The 24,144-nt window shown below is 50.4% G+C and overlaps 1 protein-coding gene and 1 long non-coding RNA gene across 2 annotated transcripts in view; both read left to right on the plus strand.

Moving 5' to 3' along the window:
* LOC135405723 (uncharacterized) overlaps positions 1-24,144 on the plus strand; it is a 267,008-nt gene that overhangs the window by 215,179 nt on the left and 27,685 nt on the right. The gene's annotated exons all lie outside the window — the stretch shown is intronic.
* Positions 546-1,705, plus strand: LOC135405431 (olfactory receptor 14J1-like). Its single transcript, XM_064640126.1, has one exon. It carries the CDS (start codon positions 705-707, stop codon positions 1,674-1,676), a length of 972 nt encoding a protein of 323 aa, XP_064496196.1. The 5' UTR covers positions 546-704; the 3' UTR covers positions 1,677-1,705.

A 24,144-nucleotide genomic window follows, 5' to 3' on the forward strand; every position in this document is an offset into this window, starting at 1 on the left:
TGGGGTGCTGAGACCTTGAGACAGGCTGAGACATTGAGGGGTCTGGGATGGATTCCTCTGCTCTCAACAGGGTCTGGTGGCTTTTCAGACCAAAAAGGGAGTGTAATCAGTCTCCATCTCAGGAAGGAGCAAAGCCAGGGCAGTTGCGAACAACAGAGAGGGACAGACCAGTTCCCCTCACTCTGCACAAAGCCCCAGACAATCCTCCTGCCTGGCAGGACCTGCTCTGTTCTCCCTGAGTGCATCAGAAGTGCTGATGGGTTCTGACATTCAGGAACACTCCTCAGCAGAGATGAGGGGAGTCTAAAAAAAACAAACCCAAACTTCTGAAACTGCCTTCTGCTCTCTTGGTTCTTCTGGGAGTGCAGATGGTGACAAGTCCTTTTGCACTGGGAGCAGTTCCATCTGACAGAGCTGAACACCAGAAGGGATCCCTGTGCCCACCATGCCCATGACCCCACTGGTGCAGAGCAGGGCTGACCCCTCACAGCCAGTTGGCAGAGGGTCTGCTCCTCACGGAAGATGTAGTGAGCCCCGAGCAGGGCTCCAGCCCTGGAGCTGAAGGAGAGACTCCTAGAAAAGGAAAACCAATGGAGCAGCGAGAGGGGTGTTGGAAAGAGGCTTTGAATTTTCTCAGAATGTTCTGCCCTAACTTGTCACTGTTATTTCCTCCTTGAACAGTGCCCCACATCTAGAGGCAACAAATGTCCAACAGCAGCTCCATGCCCCAGTTCCTCCTCCTGGCATTGGCAGACAGGCGGGAGCTGCAGCTCCTGCACTTCTGGCTCTTCCTGGCCATCTCCCTGGCTGCCCTCCTGGCCAACGGCCTCATCCTCAGCGCCATAGCCTGTGACCACCACCTGCACACCCCCATGGGCTTCTTCCTGCTCAACCTCTCCCTCACAGACCTGGGCTGCATCTGCACCACTGTCCCCAAAGCCATGCACAATTCCCTCTGGGACATCACAACCATCTCCTACATGGGATGTGCTGCACAGCTCTTTTTCTTTGTCTTCTACATCTCAGCAGAGTATTTCCTCCTGACCATCATGTGCTACGACCGCTACGTTGCCATCTGCAAACCCCTGCACTACGGGACCCTCCTGGGCAGCAGAGCTTGTGCCCACATGGCAGCAGCTGCCTGGGCCACTGGGTTTCTCAATGCTCTGCTGCACACAGCCAGTACATTTTCCCTGCCCCTGTGCCAGGGCAATGCCCTGGGCCAGTTCTTCTGTGAAATCCCTGCCATCCTCAAGCTCTCCTGCTCACACTCAGGCTACCTCAGGGAAATTTGTTTTCTTGTGTTTAGTGCATGTTTAGCATTTGGTTGTTTTGTTTTCATTGTTTTCTCCTATGTGCAGATCTTCAGGGCTGTGCTGAGGATCCCCTCTCAGCAGGGACGGTACAAAGCCTTTTCCACCTGCCTCCCTCACCTGGCTGTGGTCTCCCTGTCCCTCAGCACTGGCACAGTTGAACACCTGAAGCCCCTTTCTATTTCCTCCCCATCTCTAGATCTTGTTGTGTCAGTTCTGTACTCGGTGGTGCCTCCAGCACTGAACCCTCTCATCTACAGCCTCAGGAACCAGGAGCTCAAGGATGCCCTGAAAAAACTCATAACTGGGTGTTTTTCAGAAGCAATAAACTCTCCTTCTTCTGCATGTTATGGACCTCATTAAAGGCCAGTTGTGTTCTGTGCTTCATTAACACCCACCATATCTTCTCTATTTTTTGCTCCTGGTAGGGGTGTTACTTTTGTGATAATTTGTTCACACCAAAAAATCCTTATAAATGTATATATAAAGATATATATATATATATAAACACCATTTTCAATTCAGTGTAAGCCTTTCTAGCCTGGCCTAGAAGCTGTACAAATTGGGACTTGTACTCACTGTCTGCTTAAATACCAAATAAAGAACTCTGCCTTGACTTGTTTGCCTGACATCTTTCCTCTCTGACTTCTCTGCAGCTGCAGGGTCGGTGCCTCTGGAGAGAGCTGGGCCAGAACAGAGTCCCAGCAGAGCAGCACTGCCAGGGAGCAGCAGCCCTTCTCCTGCGTGGCCTCCTCTCCCTTCCCTTCCACACTGTCCTGCAGAGCCCTGTGTTGTTGGAGGCCTCAGTGCTCTGGCAGTCGGTCCTAGTCCTGCTGCAGGACTGTCCAGGGACTGCAGGCAGGGACAGCCACGGGCACTGCTGGCACAGAGCTGACCTCTGCAGCAGCACTGCCATCCTGCAGGGGCATCTCCTCAGGCCAGGGCCTCAAAGCTTCCATCTGCTTTCCACTTTGCCCTCCAGGATGTGCCCAACACAACGCCCTGCAGAGGAAAACAGCAGTGACCAGCACAAGGGTGGGAGTGCTCAGGGTGGGGGCACCCAGCAGTGCCCTGGCACAGCCAGCGCCGCTCCCAGCACTGGCCTCTCACCCCAGGCCATTGGGCTTGTTCTTCCCTCCGAGGAGGGACAGCAAATGACCAGCTCAGGAGTCCATGTTTGCACTGCATGCACAAGACATGCCCCTGTGTCACAGCTTGGGGCTGGGGGGGTGGAAGGCTTAGACAAAGTTGATGGCAGAAGCCGTCTCGTTGAGCTACGAGGGGCAGAAAGGACCCCCTTGCTTTTTAAATTCCTTCTCAGAGAGGAGCCTGGGGGTGGCTGGATACAATCTCAGACTCAGATTTTGGTTTCGATTGAAGGAATTACAGAGGTGTGATTCAATCACTTTGTCCTGCAAGTTTTAATGATGGCAAATCAGAAATATTTCTTTAAAATGAATTATTTATTATGTCAAATGAACAGAAAATTTAACAGACAAGTGAACAGACAAAAGGCCTCAATCACAATTATTTCCTGCACAGTATAAAAGCCAAAAACTCCAAGCAGTATAGTGTAAGATAGGACACTGGAGTCTATCAAAGTCATTCTATTAAAGTAATTGGATCAAAGCCAGCAAGAAGAAACAATCCTGAAGCAGAGATTGAGGTAACTCACCCCACAACGACAGGGGGTAGTTCTCTCTCTTTCACTTAAGCCCTGGGCAGTGACCATGAGGAGCTCTCCCTGCTTCATGGCAGAAGCTCCACACACTTCAGGGAAGTCTGTTGAACGAGACTTTTATAGTTATAAGGAGTTTGACTGCCAGACATATTTGCAAGCCAGGGAGCAGCTTCTCTGTCAAATCTTGCTTCAAAAAGCAGGATGTGTGTTTGAAGTTTTATGAAGCATTTTGAGTTTAGCATAATTCAACATTAAAAGCAGCACCTTGACACCAACAGTAACTCACCACAGAGAGCTTGCATTGTTTGCATTCTCTGACCAGTTTTTAGGTATTGTCAGAGCAGAGCATCCTGCCAGAAATGGCCCCTTGATTCCATGAGGTTGCAAAAACTCTCAGGGTTCCTTTGGTTCCATGAGGTCCCTCAGTGTCACAACAGACCCTTGGTTCCATGAGGTTCTGGAGTGTCACAATGGCTCTCATGATTTCATGAGTTTCCACTGTCTCTCCAGGATTCCTTTGGCTCCATGAGGCCCTGCAGTGTCACAATGGCCCCTTGATTCCTTGATGATCTAAAATATCCCAGGGTTCCCTTGGCTCCAAGAGGCTCCCCAGTGTCCCACCGGCTCCTGGATTCCAGGAGGCCCTGCAGTGTCCCAATGGCCACTCGGTTCCATGAGCCACAGCGGCTGCCGCCGGCGTCTGTGCCCGGAGCCGCCGCTCCCACGGGGCTGCCGCACTCACCGCCGGGGTTGCCGCTCGCGCAGCCGCCGCTCTGCCCCGGCTGCACCGGGACCCGGCACCGCCTCGGGCCTGCGCTGCCGCCTCAGCGGCCACAGGGACACAGGGATGGGGGACCTTTGCTCTGCCACTGAGGGGGCCTGGCTTTGTTCTGCTGGGGTCTGGGCTTTAGGAAAATTGCTGTTCATTGTCATGCTCCACTGTGTCATAAATTTGGACCACAACGGATCAATATATCAATTAGAATTTATTAATTGTAGCAAGAGAATATGAGCAAAGGACAGCGCTGGGCGACAGGGGAGTCACAGCTCCGCCGACTGCCGCAGTGTCGTGTTGAAACAGTCTCTTTTTATATGCTTTTAGTTTCGCTTTCTTTGATGTGGTCGTCGTACTCTGCGCATGTTTAAGTTGTTGCTAGGGGGTCTTTTCTGCCTCCCGGTGGTCGTTGAGGCTGAAGTAAGACGTCTTCCTCCGGTGTCTGTATAGTATTCATCTTCCTTATATGGGCTGTCCTTATATTTCTTGGAAAATTCAGCGTCCTTTAAAATATGCTTAAGCATTAACACTGTTCTTTGTGGGTTTTGCACTTGCCTTAGTTTTCAACTTCAGCTTCAGCGTAGCGGTTAAGCAAGTACATCCTGTTTGATAAACAACCACCCATCATAATTTATTATAATCCCCCCCTATTTATCTTTATGATTATTTGTTTATCAAACATTGCTTTCTTGTTCCCCCCCAAGAGCAAGCATTATTTCTTTTAACATGACTATTGTCACACTCACTATCAGGCTCATCTATGGCTACAACACTGTATCCCGAAGTAAGCATTAATAGTTTTGTAACTTCAAAGCGTTCTTTAATAAAGCGTAAAATATATTTTAAAATGCATGGTCCAAACATTAGTCCCAGTATGATCATGATTATTGGTCCTGCTAAGGTCGAGAGTAAAGTGGTTAGCCATGGTGAAACACTAAACCAGTTTTCATACCACGATCGATTGGCTTCTCTATCTCTCTTCCTTTGTTCTAACCGCTTCTTTAATTCTGCCATAGCATCTAATACTACTCCTGTATGGTCAGCATAAGAACAGCATTCTTCTTTAAGAGCTACACATAATCCTCCTTCTTTTAAAAATAACAAATCTAATCCCCTTCTATTCTGCAGGACGACTTCTGATAGTGATTTGACCGATGTAGCTAAATTTTCTATAGTTTGTTCTAGTCTTGCCAAATCTTCATCAACAGCTAGCTGTAAATTTTGTATTTCTTTTCCCTTTATCAGAGAAACTATTCCAGTCCCTGCTCCTGCACCCGCAAGCAACAAGCCTGCTACAGTTACTATAGTGACAGGTTCTCTGGCCTGTCTAGAAAGTTCTCCTTCAAAATGTCGAAATACCTCTTCTGAGGTGTGATACATAATCCTAGGAATAATAATCACTTGGACACAAAATATACTCTCATTAAGGACATTTAGAGATAGGCATGGAGTTAATCCTATGTCTGAACATACCCATTTTGCTCCTCCTGAAGGTATTATCCATTTGTCACGTTTCTTTCTATGTTCCCCTATGGCCCATCTAGAGATAGTCTCATTGCATAGGGGTTGGTACCTAGCAGGAACAGTCCCTATACATCTACCTTTGCCTGTCACCATTTGGATTGTTATCCCCTGACTGTGATTTCTTTGTTCCTCCCACTTGCATTCTAGGGGATTCGACCCATTTGACCCTATTGCTTCAAAATATGGCGGCCAACAATCTAATGTAAGGTTTGGTTTACTTTTGTTAAGAGCCTGATAAGAAGTTTGCATCAATTCCCATAAAGGGTCTTTAGGTTCCAACAGCTTAGGCACAGGGGATTCAGTAGAAGGTTTAGCAGTATTGGGCATATTCTGCTGCAAACCTAACAAAGTAGACATAGTGATGGCTAGGCTACTCTTGGCTCTTGAGGAGTCTGGATTCAAAACTGGATTTGGTCCTACTGGGAGAGGAGGATCATAAGGCATTCTCTCTTTCTTTATTAAAAAATGTCCCCCTCGGTCAACTCCTTCCTTTCGTAATCTTATTCCCCATGTTCGGCCTATTAGCCAGCTCTCATCCATTATCTGGAGAACTTTTAATGTTATACCATTACAATTTCCAACATCTGTTATTCCCCAGGAGAAGTCCCGCTGAGGGGGTCTACATCCAGAATTTTCTTTTCCCCAGAATGTTTGTAAGTATTGATCAGGATGGGTTACTTCCCAGTCTGATGCTAAAGTTTCACATCCCCAATAATCACAATAGTAGTGTCCAGGGTAACTACAATAAGGTTTTCCCGGATTTGAAGCAGGGCACATATAGTATGGGTAAGCGTTTAGACATGGCTCTATAACAACTAAATCACACAGATATATGTGAAAGGTGGGGTTTCCCGTCCCTGTAAAAGTGGCGAGCACTTTTTGGTTTTCCCATCTAATCAAGCTGCATTTGAATGGTTCATGTGGGTTTTTTGCATGTGTCGGTACCGCCGATATTACAATGGAAACTGCAATTATGTAAACAGTGCCTAGAGAAAAGACTTTTTCTTTATTAACTTTGTTTCTTTTGTTAATTTGGATATTACCAGCTCTCTTATCTTCACCAGTCCTGAGGGAGTTCGGCCATCGCTGCTTTCGTGTCCCACAACTTAGGCTCTTCCGTTCTTTGGCGTTTCCTCCTCTGCCTCGCCTGTCGACTCGGTTGCTTCGAGCCACAGGGTGTTTCATCTTCTCGGCAGCAGGAGTTCCACCAATGTTCCCGGCAGCAAGTGTACCAAGCTCCCGAGGAGAAATATGCCTCTGCCTTTTCTTTTTTAGTGAGACGTACTGTATATGCGGACCACGAGGCAGCCTTTACCATAGGCCCGTTACACGACACGGCACTAACGTCCCATCGGCACTGGACTTTTACTGTATCTATTACGAAAGGATCTGGTCCTTTGAATTCATAACAAAAATATTGAGGGTTAACTCCCCAAAGTTTATATTTGTTATGTTCGAGGGATCCAAATGGGACACCTTTTTTGTCCAGGTGTTTTAATGCCCACTCAGTAAGTTTTCGTTCTGATCGATAACACTGATCACAGACTCCTCTAGGAGGATATCCGTATGTACAGTGCTTCCACCATTTCTCTTGGCACTTTTTACATTTAAAACAAACAAATGGATAACATTCACAACCTGGTGTATTACACCACACTCTTATATCTCGGGTATCAACGTCTTCTAGATTTGCATGTTCCCTCAATGTTATGTAAGTACCAATATATTTTAACACATTTCTTTTCCCCACTTCGCGATTCCTTTTCTCCACTTCGCGATATTCCATAAGTAATATACAAACAATGATATAATGAATGTCACAATAAATGGTAATAGGCACTTAATTCCAAAAGGTAAGGCAGCATAGAAATTGCTTAATGTCTCTATTATAACTTATCTTCTTAAGACTAGCTTGGTGTCCTCTTTCCAGCGTGTGGGATTTACCAGTCTTTCAATATAACTCGCATGTGTCCATCCACGTTCTGCAGCTCGAATTGGTGTTTTTATATTTTTATAACCCTGTTAAATATATGCAGTCACACTGTATTTATTTAATGAGGAATATCTCAACTCTTTGTTATGAGACTCATATTTGTCATTAAATATAGCAGCATTAAATATAGCAGCATTAAATATAGCAGTATTAAAATCCCCATTCACTCTTTCTACTTCTCCCAAGGTTTTGGGATGCCAGGGGGTGTGGCATTCTTATTTCATCTGTATCTCTTGAGATAGGGAATGCCTTCCCACTCAAAGGTAACATAATTTCTACTTTATTCTTTTAAAGAAAATATCCAAAAGTCCTCTTTCAGGTTAAATACTAAACATTTGGGTTTATTTGTTGTTTATTTTCCATGGTCAAGAAACTTTCATTTCCAATTGTAATTTTGCGATTAGATCTTGTCCCAATAAATTATACTCAATTTCAGGGACAAGTAGGAGTTCGCCCATGACAAATTTAGTTCTAATCTCAAACATTTTAGTTCCTGTGTCTACTAGAAAGGTGAACTTATATCTGTGGGGACCTGATATTAATTTTATCAAGGGCCCAGGATGACTACGGTCCCCTAAAATATAGAGTTCCTGACCGTCCTATTCCGCCTTTACAACTTCTTCATCTCGAATTCTATATATATATATAATTCCTCTTTACATGCTCTTTTCCACAATGGAAACAACTTCTTGGTTCCCGCTTGGTCGTCTCTGCTCGTTCTTGTTTCTGACTCTCTTTCTCTCTCCTTCTATACACTTTCTGGGCTTCTCTCAACAACTCATTCAGTCCTCGATCTCGCCAATTTGTTAATTTCTGAATTTTCTTTCTAATGTCTTCCCATGATTTTGCCACAAATTGTGTCTTAAGGAATTCTTGTCCTACTGGGTCATCAAGGTTGACATCTAAATACAACTGGAGAACTTTTCTCAATCTTTCCAGCCATTCAGTAGGATTCTCATCTTTCTTTTGCATCTCATCAAATACCTTGTACCTCTGGTTCTTTTCTTCTTTTAATGAATATGATGGAGGGGACCTCCATGACTCTAAATTTTTACCAGAGTTCATTTGGCTCCTTCTTTGTCTTAAAGAAAATAAGTGAATATCTTCACTGGCTTCTAACCATATAGTTGCATAAAAACTCTCCTCTGGGCAAAAGGGTTTTTTATCGCTAACATACCAATTTAAAAGCTCACAAACCCAATTCTTAAAAGTACCATATATGGGCCAGTAAGTATTATTTCCTATTTTTCTACCTCCCCACACTTCAATACAATAGTTAATCATTTTCTCCTTTGATCTTCTGTAAGTGCTGGAATAACAACTCCAGTTCTCTAAGAGGTTCCCCAAAGGACTCTCAGGGGGAATCTTCAGCGTCCTAGTCTCAAAGTCACTTTTTACTAATCTTTTTCTCAGAGGGTTATTTGTAATCTCTCCTTGAGGTTCCTCTTTTTTAGTACTTTTAACTTCATTCAGGGGTTCCTCTTTTTCTACAATAGATGTGTCCCTGACATTATTTCTTCTACCCTGAAAACCGCAGCTGCTTAGTGCAGACTGTCTTTCTTCCGGGGGGTCCTGCTTCAAGTTCTTGCTCTTGGGTCCTTTCGCATAGTTAAGGAACTTTTTATTATTAACCCAAAGATTTAACTGTTGCTTTAGCCAACTTTCTTCTGACCCATTAACTGGCCATAAGACATTTCGTAAGATTTTCTTCCCTCCCCATATCTTAGCACAATATTTTATCATTTTCTCCTTGCCCTTCCTTAATGTCTCTAGGAAGTATTTCCAATTGCCTAAGATATGAACTAGAGGGGTATTCCTAGGTACTTTAGGGGGTACCCATCCCATGGGAGTCGAAGGCTTGCTACCCTTCACACCCATCTTCTGGAATATCCACAAACACACACACACTTGTTCCCCTTATTCCTGGCCCAATTCCTCGCGGAAGTTGGGAACCGCAGTACTAAAGGGTCCGCTCTCGCTTGGCTCAGTATGTCGAGCCTCTCATTCGTTATATTCCAGGATACCCAATCCCGCCCGAACGGAACTCCCTGCGAACAAAATCGCAGTATACTTACGCGTCCCGCGTCTTCGTCCGGACTTCCGTGCACAGAATATTATGGGATTTAACCGGTTCTCCCTTTGCTCAATATTCTGATTTTAGGTTCGTCGGTTAGGTTGCAGTGGGCTGCCAGTCTCATACGGGGCCGCGGACAAGCGCGGGGCGCCTCCCCGAAGAGCCGTAGCCCACCGTTCCTAATCCGAGTCACGGCACCAATCTGTCATAAATTTGGACCACAACGGATCAATATATCAATTAGAATTTATTAATTGTAGCAAGAGAATATGAGCAAAGGACAGCGCTGGGCGACAGGGGAGTCACAGCTCCGCCGACTGCCGCAGTGTCGTGTTGAAACAGTCTCTTTTTATATGCTTTTAGTTTCGCTTTCTTTGATGTGGTCGTCGTACTCTGCGCATGTTTAAGTTGTTGCTAGGGGGTCTTTTCTGCCTCCCAGTGGTCGTTGAGGCTGAAGTAAGACGTCTTCCTCCGGTGTCTGTGTAGTATTCATCTTCCTTATATGGGCTGTCCTTATATTTCTTGGAAAATTCAGCGTCCTTTAAAATATGCTTAAGCATTAACACTGTTCTTTGTGGGTTTTGCACTTGCCTTAGTTTTCAACTTCAGCTTCAGCGTAGCGGTTAAGCAAGTACATCCTGTTTGATAAACAACCACCCATCATAATTTATTATACACTGGAACACCTCCTGAATTCCAAAGGTTTCCTAATCCAGGGGAGGGGTTTCTATGGCATCGGAGGTGCTGCCCCTCGGGACACATTGTCAATAAATCATCCAGCTGACTGGGATGGGTGTAAGAGCTGGGGAACACAGGATAAGGAGTCATCCCCTGAAAACCTTGGAACATTCCCTGACTGACTGGTGACCCAAATGGAACAGTTTGGATACAATTCCCAAATAGTTTGGAAACTCCAGTCATTCCTGACACCAGGATGGAAATTCAGCAGATAACTAAAGCCAGTCACCTTGGGAGCCTACAACCAGCAGGGCTGAGGAGGGCCCTGGCAGCTCCCCAGCACCTCCCTCTCAGTGGGACACCTCTGGCAGCCTCTCCCAGCTCGGGAACCCTCCAGTTTGCAACACTCCAAAGACTGTCGCTGATGCCCAGGACAATTCTGATGCCCCTCAACAAACACTCCACCAGTTGTGACCCTGGTCTGTTGGGAAAAACAAAGGGATTTGGGGGAGTGTTTCTCTGACAAGGGAATTTGGGAGAGGGACCTTTCCACACCCAGCTCTTGATGTGTCCACACATCTCTGCCTGGGTGTGAATTGACTGTGGTGTGAAGGTTGTTACTGTGAATCTGTAATTCAGTCACTGTTAAAATTGTGGGAAATGTTATTGAATCACTTGAAAACTGCTCAACTGGTCAATGATTAAGTGCTACTAAACTCTTTTGCCCCCTTATCTTTGTGTCTAAATCCTTTGCACCCTCACCCTCTTGCATCCCAAGGCTCTGTGTAAATAATTTCCCTTCATAAAAATATATATCTTTTTCATGACGTCCAGTTTAAAATCTTCCTCCTTAGGTAAACTACAAAACAACTCCAATTAGTTGTTGATGTCTTAAAGACAATTAAAGAAAGAAAAACAATTTGTTTTTCAGTGTTTTAATGGGTCCCACAGTGTGTTTGGAGTTACATCAGCTGTCAGTCCAAGGTGGGCCATGTCAGAACTGGTAAGACTGGGGGGTGAGGAGCAACGTTGATCATCCAGAGTCAGTGTGGATCTCCTGAGGAGACGCACAGCATCAAGATCACTTGGAGAACACCTCTGTCACCTCTTCTCTGAACTACAAAATTATCCATCAATGAATTAAAACAAAAAAAGTACAAACTTCAAAGACTTGTTACAAAATTGCCTTGAAGACAATTAAAGGAAGACAAAGAGATCCTGAGGGATTTCTGCATTTTAATGAGCCCCACGGTGTGTTTGCAGCCCAGCCCATGATCCTGAGGTACTGACAGAAGATTGAAGCAGCTGCTGAAGAAGTCAGAAGCCAAACTGCAAGTGCCTTGAAGCATTGCTGGGCCCCACTGAGGGCAGGCACTGCCAAAGCCTCCCCAGGGACTCCTTGGAGCAGCTCCTTGGAGGCCAGGAGTGCAGGCAGACAAAGGCTCTGGGCAGGCCCCTGCAATGCTGAGCAAAGCCTGCCTTGGTTTTGTGGAGCACAAAGGCCAAGGCCTGAGCCCCAGGCCCTGGCCCAGCAGATCCTGTCCCTCCCGGCTGGCTCAGGGCTGTTTGGGGGCACTGGGATGGGAGGGGGAGGAACAACAAAGGCCAAAACTGGGCAACCCCTGCCAGGCTCCTGAGGGAGGGGCGAGGCAGAAACCAAGGGCAGAACCTGCCAGGAAAGTGGCTTGTGGTGGCCTGAGTGGCAGAGGCAGCTGCCAGAGGCAAGGGGACAAAGGCCTGGGTGCCTTTGGGCCTTGCAGCCCTGCCAGAGCCCTTGGCCATCTCTCCTGCAGGCTGTCCTGCCCTGGCCCTGCTGCTGCTCTGGCCTTGCAGGCTGCACACACCCCTCCTGCTTTCCCACCCCCCTCCCAGCAGCATTTCTAGACCCTCCCTGCACCAGCTCTGGCTGTTGCCATGTGCAGTTGGCCTTCTTAACTTGGATCCTGAGCCCCTGTGCCACAGGACATCCCTGCCAGAGCCCAGGCCCTTCTCCTGGGGGTCACTGCAGAGCTGAGCAGATCCAGGTCACCTCCCATTCCTCTGCCAACCCCCTGGGCTTGCTCTGGGCCCTCCAGGTCCTTGCCCTGCTCCCAAGGGCTGTGGGGGTACTTAATGGTCAGGGCTTGGGGTTTAGAGCTCAGAGTGGGGATTAGGCAGAACTTTGGGAGGTTTGTGGTTCTGCTGGCAGTGTCTGGTTCATGATTAGGGGAAGAGCTTTTTGGGCTGGGTTAGTATAAAAACTTGGTTTTTCATACTGGTAACACAGGTTTGGGTATGGGGTGGGCATTAGAGGACAAATAAGAGTCTGGAGTTCTGGGATTGGGCTTTTTCTGGCTTGGAATAGAGCAGTGGATTCCTTTCAGTGGGAAGGGCAGCACTTTTAGGTAGTGTTGGGGTTTTAGGTTACAAAGAGAGTAAAGGCCTACAAGGAGTGTTTGCACAGTCAGTGTTTCAGCACCCTCAGCATTACCTGAACCTGGTTTTACCTCATCAAAATCCTTCCTCTCTGTTGGTCAAGCCCCTCTTTCCTTCCCCAGTTTTCTTTCCCTTTTGTCCCAGTTCCTCCTAACCTCCTCAGAACTTTCATCAGGATGGGCTCAGCTTTGTGATAACACGGTGCAACCTCATGGAATCAAGGAGCCACTGTGAAACTGCAGAACCTCATGGAATTATGGGGCCATTGTGACGTTGGGGAAACACTTGGAATCAAGAGACCACTGGGACGCTCCAGGGCCCCATGGAGCCAAAGGAACCCAGGGACAGTGGGCAACCTGATGAAATAAAGGGGCCATTGTGACACTGCAGAAACCCATGGAATCAGGAGGCCATTGTGGCACTGCAGGGGCTCTTAGAAACAAAGAAACCCTGGGCCACAGTGGAATTTCATGGAATCAAGAGGCCATTGTGACACTGAGGAACCTCATGGGCTCAAGCGGCCAATGTGACACTGCAGGGCCTCTTGGAACCAAAGGAACCCTGAGACATCTCAGACCCTCATGGAACCAAGGGGCCACTGTGCCTCCCCAGAACTCCATGGAATCAAGCAGAGCCGCTGCCTCCCCCCCTCCGCCGCACGGACCGGAGTCGCCGGCTCTGCCCCGCTTGGACACCTCTGGAGTCAGCGTGTTCTTGGGCAGCACAACTTAGACCAGAGAGTTTCCCAGATTTTGCTTTGCCCCCTCTTTTCCCCAGGGACAGGGCAGCCTCTTTCCGTGGCCCCTCTGCTCACACAGGGTGTCCTGCTCTTCTCCTGGCACATCCCATCTCCCCACAGAGCCTTTCCCCAGGGGAACACGTCTGTGCTGGCCTGAGCAGCCCTTCCTGCACCCCCTGCCCGTGCTCCCCACAGCCCCCGAGCTGGGGGGGCTGCTCTGCAGAGCACGGGGGCTGTGGGGCCCAGGGCCATGGGGGACTCTGTTGAGCTGTGCTGCTCCAGCTGGGAGGCAGAGCCAGCTGATGGTGCTCCCTGTCACTGACCACCTCCCACAGACACTCCTGTGTGGCCATGGAGGGGGCTCAGAGGGGCCCTGCCTTGTTCCAGAGCTGGGACATGGCTTTGGGGGCTGCTCTTGATTGACCTGTGGAAGTTCACTGAGGTCAAGAGAAGTCACTTGCAAGAGTTTTCCCTCTACCTGCTGTGTCCCCTGGGCTTGCAGAGCTCTGTTTGCCACTTCACAGCAAGATTTAGTACTTGATCTCTGGTAACTCCACCCTGGGCAGGATTCTGCTCCAGGGCTCCATTCCCTTCTGACTGGATGGGATGGGCTGTCCCTGCGGATCCTCTGTGCTCTCCTGCACTTCCTGAGTTCCTACAGACAAGTCCTCACCTGCCATCAGAGCCCTCACAAGCTGCAGAGCCCCAGGCAGGTGACTTGGAGATCATTTGTCACCTCAATTGGGCATCAGTCACCAAGACACAACATCTGAACCAGCCCTCAGTCCCTGCAGTCCCAGTGGGTCCCTGACCTCACTGCACTGTCTCCATGAGAAACAAACAAATAAACAAGACTTTAGAGACTCTATTCCTTGGACTTCTTCTCGATACCAGAGTTGGGAAAAGACCTCAGCCTTCAGGAAGTGCCTGGAGGGGAACCCCTTTGCTGCTGGAACTGCTGTTGTGGAGCCCAGCCCTGTCCCAGCAGTGCCCAGGGCCTGTCCCTGCCTGTGCTCACAGGCCTGACCCACAGCAGGACAGTGACTGAGCTGCCAGAGCACTCAGGCCTTGGGCACGGACAGGAAAGGAGAGGGTGGGAGTGCAAAGAGAGCAGCTCTGAACAGACCCAGTTCTGGTGCTCCCTGGCAGTGCTGGGACTCTTTTCCCCTCCACATCTGCAAACATGGAAATGCCCTCCAGCTTCAGGGGAGGTGTTGGAGGAAGAATCTGGAAAAAAGAATTTGTGTCCTTGCTTACGCTCAGAGATTGTGATTCCTCATGTACAAACTAACACAGGGAGGATGTTTGACAAATATCTTTCTGCACAAACTTTTATTTTGTTTAAATGCACACAAAGCATGATTTCTGATTTGTATATTTTGTGGGTGAAAAAAAAGAGGTAGAGAGTGAATTATATATAGGATGAAGAATAAAATTTCAGTGTTAATGACATGAACAGAGGGGAAAAAAAGGAAAGCCCCCCCACCCCAAAAACTATCAAAAGCTTTAGAAGGCAGGCTGGGCCCAACATGTGTTATACAATGAATGTTCTGCAGAAGAAAAGATGCAGTTTATTGCTTCTTAAAAAAACATCCAGTCATCGTTTTCCTTATGGCTTCCCTGAGCTCCTGGTTCCTCAGGCTGTAGATGAGGGGGTTCAGTGCTGGAGGCACCACCATGTACAGAACTGCCACCATCAGGTCCAGGGATGGGGAGGAGATGGAGGGGGGCTTCAGGTGGGCAAACGTGGCAGTGCTGACAAACAGGGAGACCACGGCCAGGTGAGGGAGGCACGTGGAAAAGGCTTTGTGCCGTCCCTGCTGAGAGGGGATCCTCAGCACAGCCCTGAAGATCTGCACATAGGAGAACACAATGAAAACAAACCAGCCAAGTTCTAAAGAGAGAGTAAAAAACATAAGTCCAAGTTCCCTGAGGTAGCCTGAGTGTGAGCAGGAGAGCTTGAGGATGTGTGGGATTTCACAGAAGAACTGGCCCAGGGCATTGCCCTGGCACAGGGGCAGGGAAAATGTATTGGCTGTGTGCAGCAGAGCATTGAGAAACGCAGTGGCCCAGGCAGCTGCTGCCATGTGGGCACAAGCTCTGCTGCCCAGGAGGGTCCCGTAGTGCAGGGGTTTGCAGATGGCAACGTAGCGGTCGTAGCACATGATGGTGAGGAGGGAAAACTCTGCTCCAAGAAAGAATATGAGGAGAAAAACCTGTGCAGCACATCCCTTGTATGAGATGGTTGTGGTGTTCCAGAGGAAATTGTGCATGGCTTTGGGGACAGTGGTGCAGATGCAGTCCAGGTCTGTGAGGGAGAGGTTGAGCAGGAAGAAGCCCATGGGGGTGTGCAGGTGGTGGTCACAGGCTACGGCGCTGAGGATGAGGCTGTTGGCCAGGATGGCAGCCAGGGAGATGGCCAGGAAGAGCCAGAAGTGCAGGAGCTGCAGCTCCCGCCTGTCTGCCAATGCCAGGAGGAGGAACTGGGGCATGGAGCTGCTGTTGGGCATTTGCTGCCTCCGGTTATTGTTTTCTGTTGAGGAGAAAAAAGGCAGAACTGAATTAGGCCAGATTCAATCAGCAAAACATCTTGCATGTCTCATAGCAATTCAACATTCAGGGCCTCTTTTCAGGAAGATCTCTCTGCATCCTTCTCTCTGAGCTCTGGGGTTTGCTGGCTGAAGGGGGCACTGAGAGCAGGGACCCTGGAATGGGCTCCCGAGGAATCCTTCTTGCTGTGCTGTGAGAGGCAACTTGGAGAACAGAGTGACCTCCAATTAAATGCACTTGTGATGTATCAAAGTGTTTCCAGAACTGGTGGTCACAGTTTGCCCAAGGGCAGAACAGAGGGAGGGGATTTGGGGGACTTGATTTTGTTCCAGTTCCTCTTGCCAGGAGGAGTTGGGATGATTGAAATCTCTGACATTTCTAATTTGCTCCAAGTGAAATCTTGTGAGTCCTGAGAGGCAAAGGGATGGTCTCTTGGTGCAGAGACAAGAGCTGGTCATCTTTCCTGTTCACAGCTGGCCCTGGCTGGCAGCTTGGAGCTGAAGGGGGATCAAACTTAGGAATTCCCTTAAAAAAGGTAACAAGGCACTTCTAGGAGCAGAGGAATCCGGGTTCAAAGAGCACATTGACAGAATCCCTACCTTTCCTCAGGATGCCTGATTACAATCTCATCTTTCTCCTCCCAGACTGCCACACACAGGGATCATTGCAGCTCCCAAGTACAGCTGCCCAGAGCATTTCCATGGATTTAGCACTGAGGAGTTTTCTCCATGGGGATCTTGTGCAGCACAGAGATCCTATGGCAGAGCTGTGCCCTTCTGGAGGGCACCTGCAGCCCTGCAGGACACCCAGGCAAACAGCTGAAGACCCTGAAGGTGCCTGGAGGGTACTTGGGCACTTGGTTCCCACAGACACATCCCAACAGCAGCACCCAAAGGGTTTGTGTCTGGACAGGAATCTGCCACCCCCAAACCCCACAGTGTCTTAGAAAACTCAGTGGTGAGAACAAGGAGAGCCCAAGCAGCAAGGGATGGCAGGGAAATGCCACAGTGCTGCTGCCAAGGGAGGAGGGACACAGAGAGACAGCTGGAAATCAGGGCCCTGTCCTTGCCTGGGCTCTGGCTGCTGCAGGGCAATGCACAGCCCAGCCCCCGTGGGCCTGAGGGCACAGGCTCTGCTTAGGCTGGGAAAGGAGCCCAGGCAGGAGCTGCTCAGGGAAGGGGTCTGTGCCACAGGGACAGCAGGGAGGGGCCCACATCCCCCTGCCCAGCCCTTGTGGCAGCAGCTGCCTCTCCCTGCCTGCCTGTCTCTGGGTGAGGAGCTGTTCCTGCCAGCAGCCCCTGCCTGTGCCCAGCTCAGCTCCCTGCCAGTGCTGCCAGAGCCATCCCCAGCCCAGTGCCCAGGGGCAGCTCTGCCTGGGCAGGGGCTGCAGAGCAGATCCCAGACAGCCTGTGGTGGCTGGGAAGGGGGAGGTGTTCTGGGGGGATGTGCTTCCTGAGAAGGGCCCCTGGAAATGGCAGGAGGTGGAGCTGAACCTGTGAGGAGCCCTGAGCCTGCAGCTGAAGGGCCCTGCCCAGCCCTGCCCAGCCCTGAGGGGTCACTCCTTCCACCCACCCCTTCTCCCCCAGCCCCGTGGCAGCTCCTTGGCCGGGCTGAGAGCTGCCCCTGGCAGGCAGCAGAGTCCCTGCCCCAGCACACAGAGCCCTGGGGGCAGGACCCTGCTCTGCACCACAGTCCTGGGGGCAGGACCCTGCTCTGCACCACAGCCCTGGGCACCCCTGGCTGCACCCCCACCTTCCCACCCCACAGCCAGCCCTGGCACAGGGAACCTTCTGGCCCTGGGCCTCTGATGGGGCAGCAGCAAGTCCTGCTCTGCAGCAGCTTCTCCTGCTGCACCCCAGCAAATCCAGCAGAGCCATCCTGACAGCTCCTGCCACTGCTGCCATTTGACAGCTGGGAGAGGCACTTGCAGGAACTCACCTGCACTGCTCTGCAGCCACAGCCTGACCGTGGCAAAGGGCTGGCAAGGTTCCTGCCCTGAGCAGCTCTGCCCTGTCCTCCCAGCCCAGGATCCCTTGAACCTCCTGCTCCCTTCTCCTCTCTGCCCTTGCTGCCTGCAGCTCCTGCCCTGCTCTGCCATATGGCCACTTCCTCTGCACTGCAGCAACTGGGAGAGTCCTGCTGAAAGATCCTCGAAGCTGTGGGATGTGCCAGCTTTAGGAGATGCCCCCAGGAAGGCAAGTTGCACTTTCCTACAGCCAGAGAATTCTTCTTTCAAATCCTGGGAAGGTTTCTCGCGTAGTGAGAGCTCAGTCACCTCCCAGCCCAGGCTGCCTCTCATCTCTCTGCCTTCTGTGCCCTGGGTGCTGCAGGCAGTGCCCTCAGCCCTGCTGGGCTGTGCAGAGGAGCTGCTCACCAGCAGAGCTGTTTCTTTGAAGCACTTCCTTGTTGCCAGGAGCTCCCTGTGTGCCAGGAGCCCGGCCCAGCTCAGCAGCACAGCAACAGCCCCAGGCAGCCCTTTTCTCTGCCCCTCTGGGCTCCCTCCAGCTCTCCCTGGGGCTCCAGGGGAACCTGCTGGCACACAGCTGAAGGAAATAATGATGTTCCTTCTCTCAGCTGGGCACACACACTTCTTTCAGCAGGGCCATTTCTCCAGACAGGCACAGAGTTAAGTTCAAGAGTCCCCGTTTTCATGTCCCATCATTAGACCGGAAACCCAACCAATGCCCAGGAGGGATCTCCTTCACCTGCACTGAGGGAAGGGACTCAGCTGAGTCAACAGAGGTGTCTCCTTGTGGCTCTGCAGACCTGGGGCCAGAAGGACACTTAGCGCCCTCCACAACCTCCATGGGCTGGGATTCCTCCTGCCCCACTTCAGTGGGCCCAAAACAGGCACCTGCAGGTGACTCCTTGTCCCAGCTCCCCCGGGAATGAATGAAGACCAAAGCCAGGAGTGACCTGCTGGGACACAAACCCCTGGTTCCTTCTGAGGGGCCAGAGGTGACTGAGATTCCTGCTGGGAACTGCAGGCTCCAATGCAGCAGTTCCTAGGGACAGGGCAGCAGCTGTGGGATCTTCTTGGAGGCTGCTGGGACATTGCTTTGGCCAACTTCAGTGGCAGAAGGGGCCCACATGTAGGACAGGGGAACCTGTCACTGTTCCTTCTGTCCAGGGCAGCCCCTAGAGGTGCTCAGGTGACCAAATGGAGTCAGTTCTGTGAGAGGCACCACCCAGGGCTTCTCAGACACATTGGGTGCCTTTGGGGCAGGGAGTGAATCCCAGCCCTGCAGGGACACAAAGGCTGTCCCTTCTCTGCCCAGCCAAGGCCGGGCCAGGCACGAGTCCAAAGCACATCAGCCCAGGCTGTCCACACTTGTTTCCTCCCTCTGCTGGCTCTTCTCTCCCCCAGCATTTCAGCAGCATGTGCTGATCTCCTCAGGGATCAGGCCTGTGATTTTCACCCTGGGCCTGAGTCCCAGCACGTCCACCCCCAAGGCCATTGTCAGCAAAGCCTCTGCACAGCCCAGCTCTCGGGGCTTTCAGAGCAGCTTTCCCCACTGCAAGTCTGTTCTTACCCCCGGTGCCCCCGCTGAGGGGCTGCAGCCAGACAGGCCCCAATGCCCTGCGTGTGGGGCACAGGCAGGAGGAGCTGCAGCCCCAAGTCTCTCTTCATTCCACTTGCAGGCAATAACAGCCCAGGCCTGCTGAGACAGTTCCCAGGTTGCAGGGCTGTGATGGGTTGGGAGAGAAGGCCAAGGAGACACAGGAGAGAAAGAGCAGGAGAGAGGTGTCCTCAGCGGGAAGGAGCTTCTTGGGCCTGTGGAGCTGCTCTAGGAGATGAAGAAATGGGGTGACGTTTTGTGGGTGAGGGTGAGAGGAGAGACTGGTTTGGTTGACCTTGTGGAGTGAGACAAAGAGCCCATTCAAGTTGTCTTTGATAACCCTGGAATTCACTGGAAAGGCACCATGACAGGATGCAAAGACCCCAAGAGGTTTGTGCAGGGTCTTGGTGAAGACAGCCCTTGGCACACAGGCCTTTAGAGCACAGCTGCCAGGTTGGTGGACAACAGGGAGGCTCATCTGCATCTGCTTCTGTCCAAGAGGAACCAAGACGTTGCCATAGTAACTGACTGTAGCAATGGAATGCATGGTGGTTGCCATGGTAACTGTCCATAGCAATGGGAATGTATGATGGTTGCCATGGTAACTGACCGTAGCAATGGGAATGTATGATGGTTGCCATGGTAACCGACTGTAGCAACACGACTGTGTGATGGTTGCCATGGTTACCAACTGTAGTGATGGGAGTGTTTGATGGTTGCCATGGTAACAGACCATGGCATTGGGAATGTATGCTGGTTGCCATGGTAACAGACTGTAGCAGTGGGGATTATAACAGTTGCCGTGGTATCCGACTATAGCAACGGGAATGTATGCTGATTACCATGGTAACTGACTGTAGCAGTGGGAAGTATGATGGTTGCCATGGTAAGTGACAGTAGCAATGGGAATGTATGATGGTTGCCGCGGTAACTGAACATAGACATGACAACTTATGCTGGTTACCATGGTAACCGACCATGGCAATGAGATTGTGTGCTGGTTGCCATGGTAACTGACTGTAGCAATGGGAATGTATGATAGTTGCTATGGTAACCGACTGTAGTAATGGAAATGTGTGATGACTGCCATGCTAACTGACTGTAGAAACAGGAATGTATGATGGTTTCCATGGCAACTGACCATAGCAATGGGAATGTATGATGGTTTCCATGGTAGCTGACTGTAGCAACGGGAATGTATGATTGTTGCTATGGTATCCGACCATAGTAATAAGAATGTATGATGGTTGCCATGGTAACTGACTTTACCAGTGTAAAGTATGATGGTTGCCATGGTAACTAACCATAGCAATGGAAATGTGTGATGGTTGCCATGGCAACCAACCATAGCAATCGGAATGTCTGATGGTTGCCATGGTAACTGACTGTAGCAATGGGAATATATGATGGTTGCCATAGTAACTGACCGAAGAAACAGGAATGTATGATGTTTGCCATGGTAACCAACCATAGCAACAAGAATGTATGATGCTTGCCATAGTAACCAACTTTACCAGTGGGCAGAACGATGTTTGCCATGGTAACTGACCATAGCAACAGGAATGTATGCTGGTTGCCATGGTAACTCACTGTAGCAATGGAAATGTATGATGGTTGCCATGGTAACCGACCATAGCAACAGGTATGTATGATGGTTGCCATGGTAACAAAACATAGTGATGGGAATGTATGATGTTTGCCATGGTAACTGAACATAGCAATGGGAACGTATGATGGTTGCCATGGTAACTCACCATGCCAATGTGAATGTATGATAGTTGCCATGGTAACCAACTTTACCAGTGGGAATGTATGCTGGTTGCCATGGTAACTGACTATAGCAGTGGGAATGTATGATGGTTGCCATGGTAACTGACCATGGCAATGCAAATGTGTGATGCTTTGCATGGTAACCGACTGTAGCAACGCGACTGTCTGATGGTTGCCATGGTAACTGACTGTAGCGACGGGAGTGTTTGATGGTTGCCATGGTAACTGACCATAGCAACGGGAATGTATGCTGGTTGCCATGGTAAACGACCATAGCAATGAGATGGTATGATGGTTGCTATGGTAACTGACCATGGCAATGGGAATGTATGCTGGTTGCCATGGTAACTGACCGTGGCAATGAGAATTTGTGCTGTTTGCCATGGTAACTGACTGTAGCAATGGGAATGTGTGATGGTTGCCATGGTAACTGACCATAGCAATGAGACTGTATGATGGTTGCCATGGTAACTGCCCATGGCAATGGTAATGTATGATGATTGTCATGGTAACTCACACTAAGAATGGGAATGTATGTTGGTTGCCATGGTAACTCAACTTAGCAATAGGAATGTATGCTGGTTGCCATGGTAACTGACTGTAGCAATGGGAATGTATGATGGTTGCCATGGTAACTGACCATGGCAATGAGAATGTATTCTATTTCCAAGTTAACTCACTGTAGCAATGGGAATGTATGGTGGTTGTCATGGTAACTGTGATTTCCTTAGACTATGAGCACGACATTTTCATCTGCAAAAACACTAGTGAGTGCCCAGAGGTCTCCCAAGATGGGGTTTACAGGTCTCAAGCACATGAGCACTAGAGAGGGGCTAAGGAGCTGTGGCCTCAATGGTGTGGAGACTGAGGACAGTACAGGACAGCCCTCAGAGAGCTTGAAGGGTGGATTTAGAGATGGTGGATCCTTTTGTCAGAGCAGAAAAGAGCATGAGAAAGAAAGAATTAATGCCAAGTGCAGCTGGGGAGGTCCTGAGTGGACATGAGGAAAAAGGAATTTCATTCCATGGAAAACGCTGTGCTGCAACACGTCACCCAGGAGGAGTCTGGATGAGCCCAAGGCTTTGTGTGTGCAGGAAGAGCCAGGGAGGACGCAGAGATGTCAGTGCAGGAAGGTGCCAGCCAGGTGGGGCAGCCGGGGGGATGACGACAGCCTGCAGGGAAAGGGGCAGGGCATGGACACCGTAGGACAGCCTGGGCTGGAGAGGAGACAGGGAGGGGGAGAAGCTGAAAGGCCCTGACAGAGCCACCTTCCGCAGGCCTTTGGCCATGGCTGCTGTCTGTGCCCCTGATGCCAGGAGGAGGGGAGTGCCCCTTGCAGCCCTGGGGCCTCATGGCCTCCTTGTCCCTGCTCAGCAGCCTGGCAGGTGCCACCCCATGGTCCTGCCCTTGGCATTGCACATCCCACATCCCTGTGCCCCAGGAAGAGCCCTGAGGAATGAGGCAGGGACAGGATCTGCCTTCCCAGGGGCTGGGGGTCAGGCCTTGGCCCTTTGGATTAAAGAAACATGTCAAAGTTTATTCCACATTAGAGCCACCTTTCCCTTGCTTGTCCATCCTTGTCATCACTGTCTGCACTTTTCTGTTCCAACTGGAATCTAGGGACACTTTCACAGTCATGTCCTTCAGTGGGACCCATTAACAGTACAAGGAACTTCAGTATTTCAATCTCATTTTGACTTCTTGAGAAGCTGTTTGAACTTCCTCTCAGGGACTGAGTCTCATGTAAACAACACCAATCCCCCTGAGGGTCATGAAATGCCTGGGGCTGTTGCTGTGCTGCTGAGCTGGGCCAGGCTCCTGGCACACAGAGAACTCCTGGCAAGCAAGAAGAGCTTCAAAGAGACAGCTCTGCTGGTGAGCAGCTCCTCTGCACAGCCCAGCAGGGCTGAGGGCACTGCCTGCAGCACCCAGGGCACAAAAGCAAGGCAGAGAGAGGTTACACACAGCCTGGGCTGGGAGGGAAGTCGAGAGGAAGATCAACTGGAGGAGGAATCTTTCCAGGCTCCCACACGGTAAGTCAGCATGAAGGGCAATGTGTCTGCAGTTTGTGCAAAGATCTCCTAACGCTGGCACATCCCACTCCCTGCTGCACCATCCCAGGCACATCCCAGCAGGGTTCCCTTCTCCCAGGGATGGCTGCAGGGTTGTGAAGCTGGGCTGTGCCACCCAGGCTGCCCCAAGCTGTCCTGCAGAGCAGGGTCCTGCAGCCCAGGGCTCTGCCGGGGCAGGAGCTCTGCCACTGCCAGGGGCAGCTCTCAGCCGGGCTGGGGAGCTCCCTCAGGGCTGGGCAGAGGCTGGGGGTGGAAAGAGCAAAGCCTGGCAGGCAGGGCAGGTTTCTTCTGCTATCGAGTGAGAGTTTCATGGGTCAGGGCTGCTCACAGAACCAGAGCACCCCAGGATATTTTCCAGGGGATACTTCGAGGGGAAGGTTTAAGGAGGGATTTCTCTCAAGCTTTCAAGCCACATGCCTGGTGGTTTGAGTTGCAGAGGGAACTCTGAGGAGCTGCCCAGGGCTGGGAACAACTTGCTGGCCCTGTTGGTGTCTGGGAGGTGGCCCAGTTGGCTCAGGGTGATGCTGCCCTGAGTGCCCAGTGGGCTCTGCCCTGGCCTCTCCCAGCTGGACCCTCCCTCTGCATTTCCTTGGTTCTCAGCTTGCCCCTGGTCCTGAGGTTGTTCCCTCCTTCTCTCAGTCAGGCTCACTGGGGAGGGCAGTTTAAGCTACACAGTCCAACACTGATCCTGGGATTCCCCTATGGCAGGTGTGTCCCTGGGAATGAGACATTCCCATTGTCCTCTGCCCTGTGGGCTGTGGGCAGTGAAGTCTGTGGGCCTGGGTAAGGAGCTCTTTTTCCCTCAATCAGACTCTGGCATTAGAACACTTGGCTCTTTTCTGAGGTGTCCTTCCAAGCTGGGAGCTGCCCTGGAGAATGCAAATCCTCCCAGCACAGCTGTGTTCTCTGAAAGCCCCAGTGGAGAGGGGCAGAGATGCTGTTCCCGTGCCAGGAGATGCTGTTGGGTTGGGGAGATGAGCCACGGGTGTCCTTGGCTCCA

Source organism: Pseudopipra pipra, chromosome W (genome assembly GCF_036250125.1).
Source record: "Pseudopipra pipra isolate bDixPip1 chromosome W, bDixPip1.hap1, whole genome shotgun sequence".
Classification (NCBI taxonomy): Eukaryota; Metazoa; Chordata; class Aves; order Passeriformes; family Pipridae; genus Pseudopipra; species Pseudopipra pipra.

Coding starts and splice junctions, on each gene's coding strand:
- LOC135405431 (XM_064640126.1), top strand. CDS start 705: ATGTCCAACAGCAGCTCCATGCCCCAGTTCCTCCTCCTGGCATTGGCA.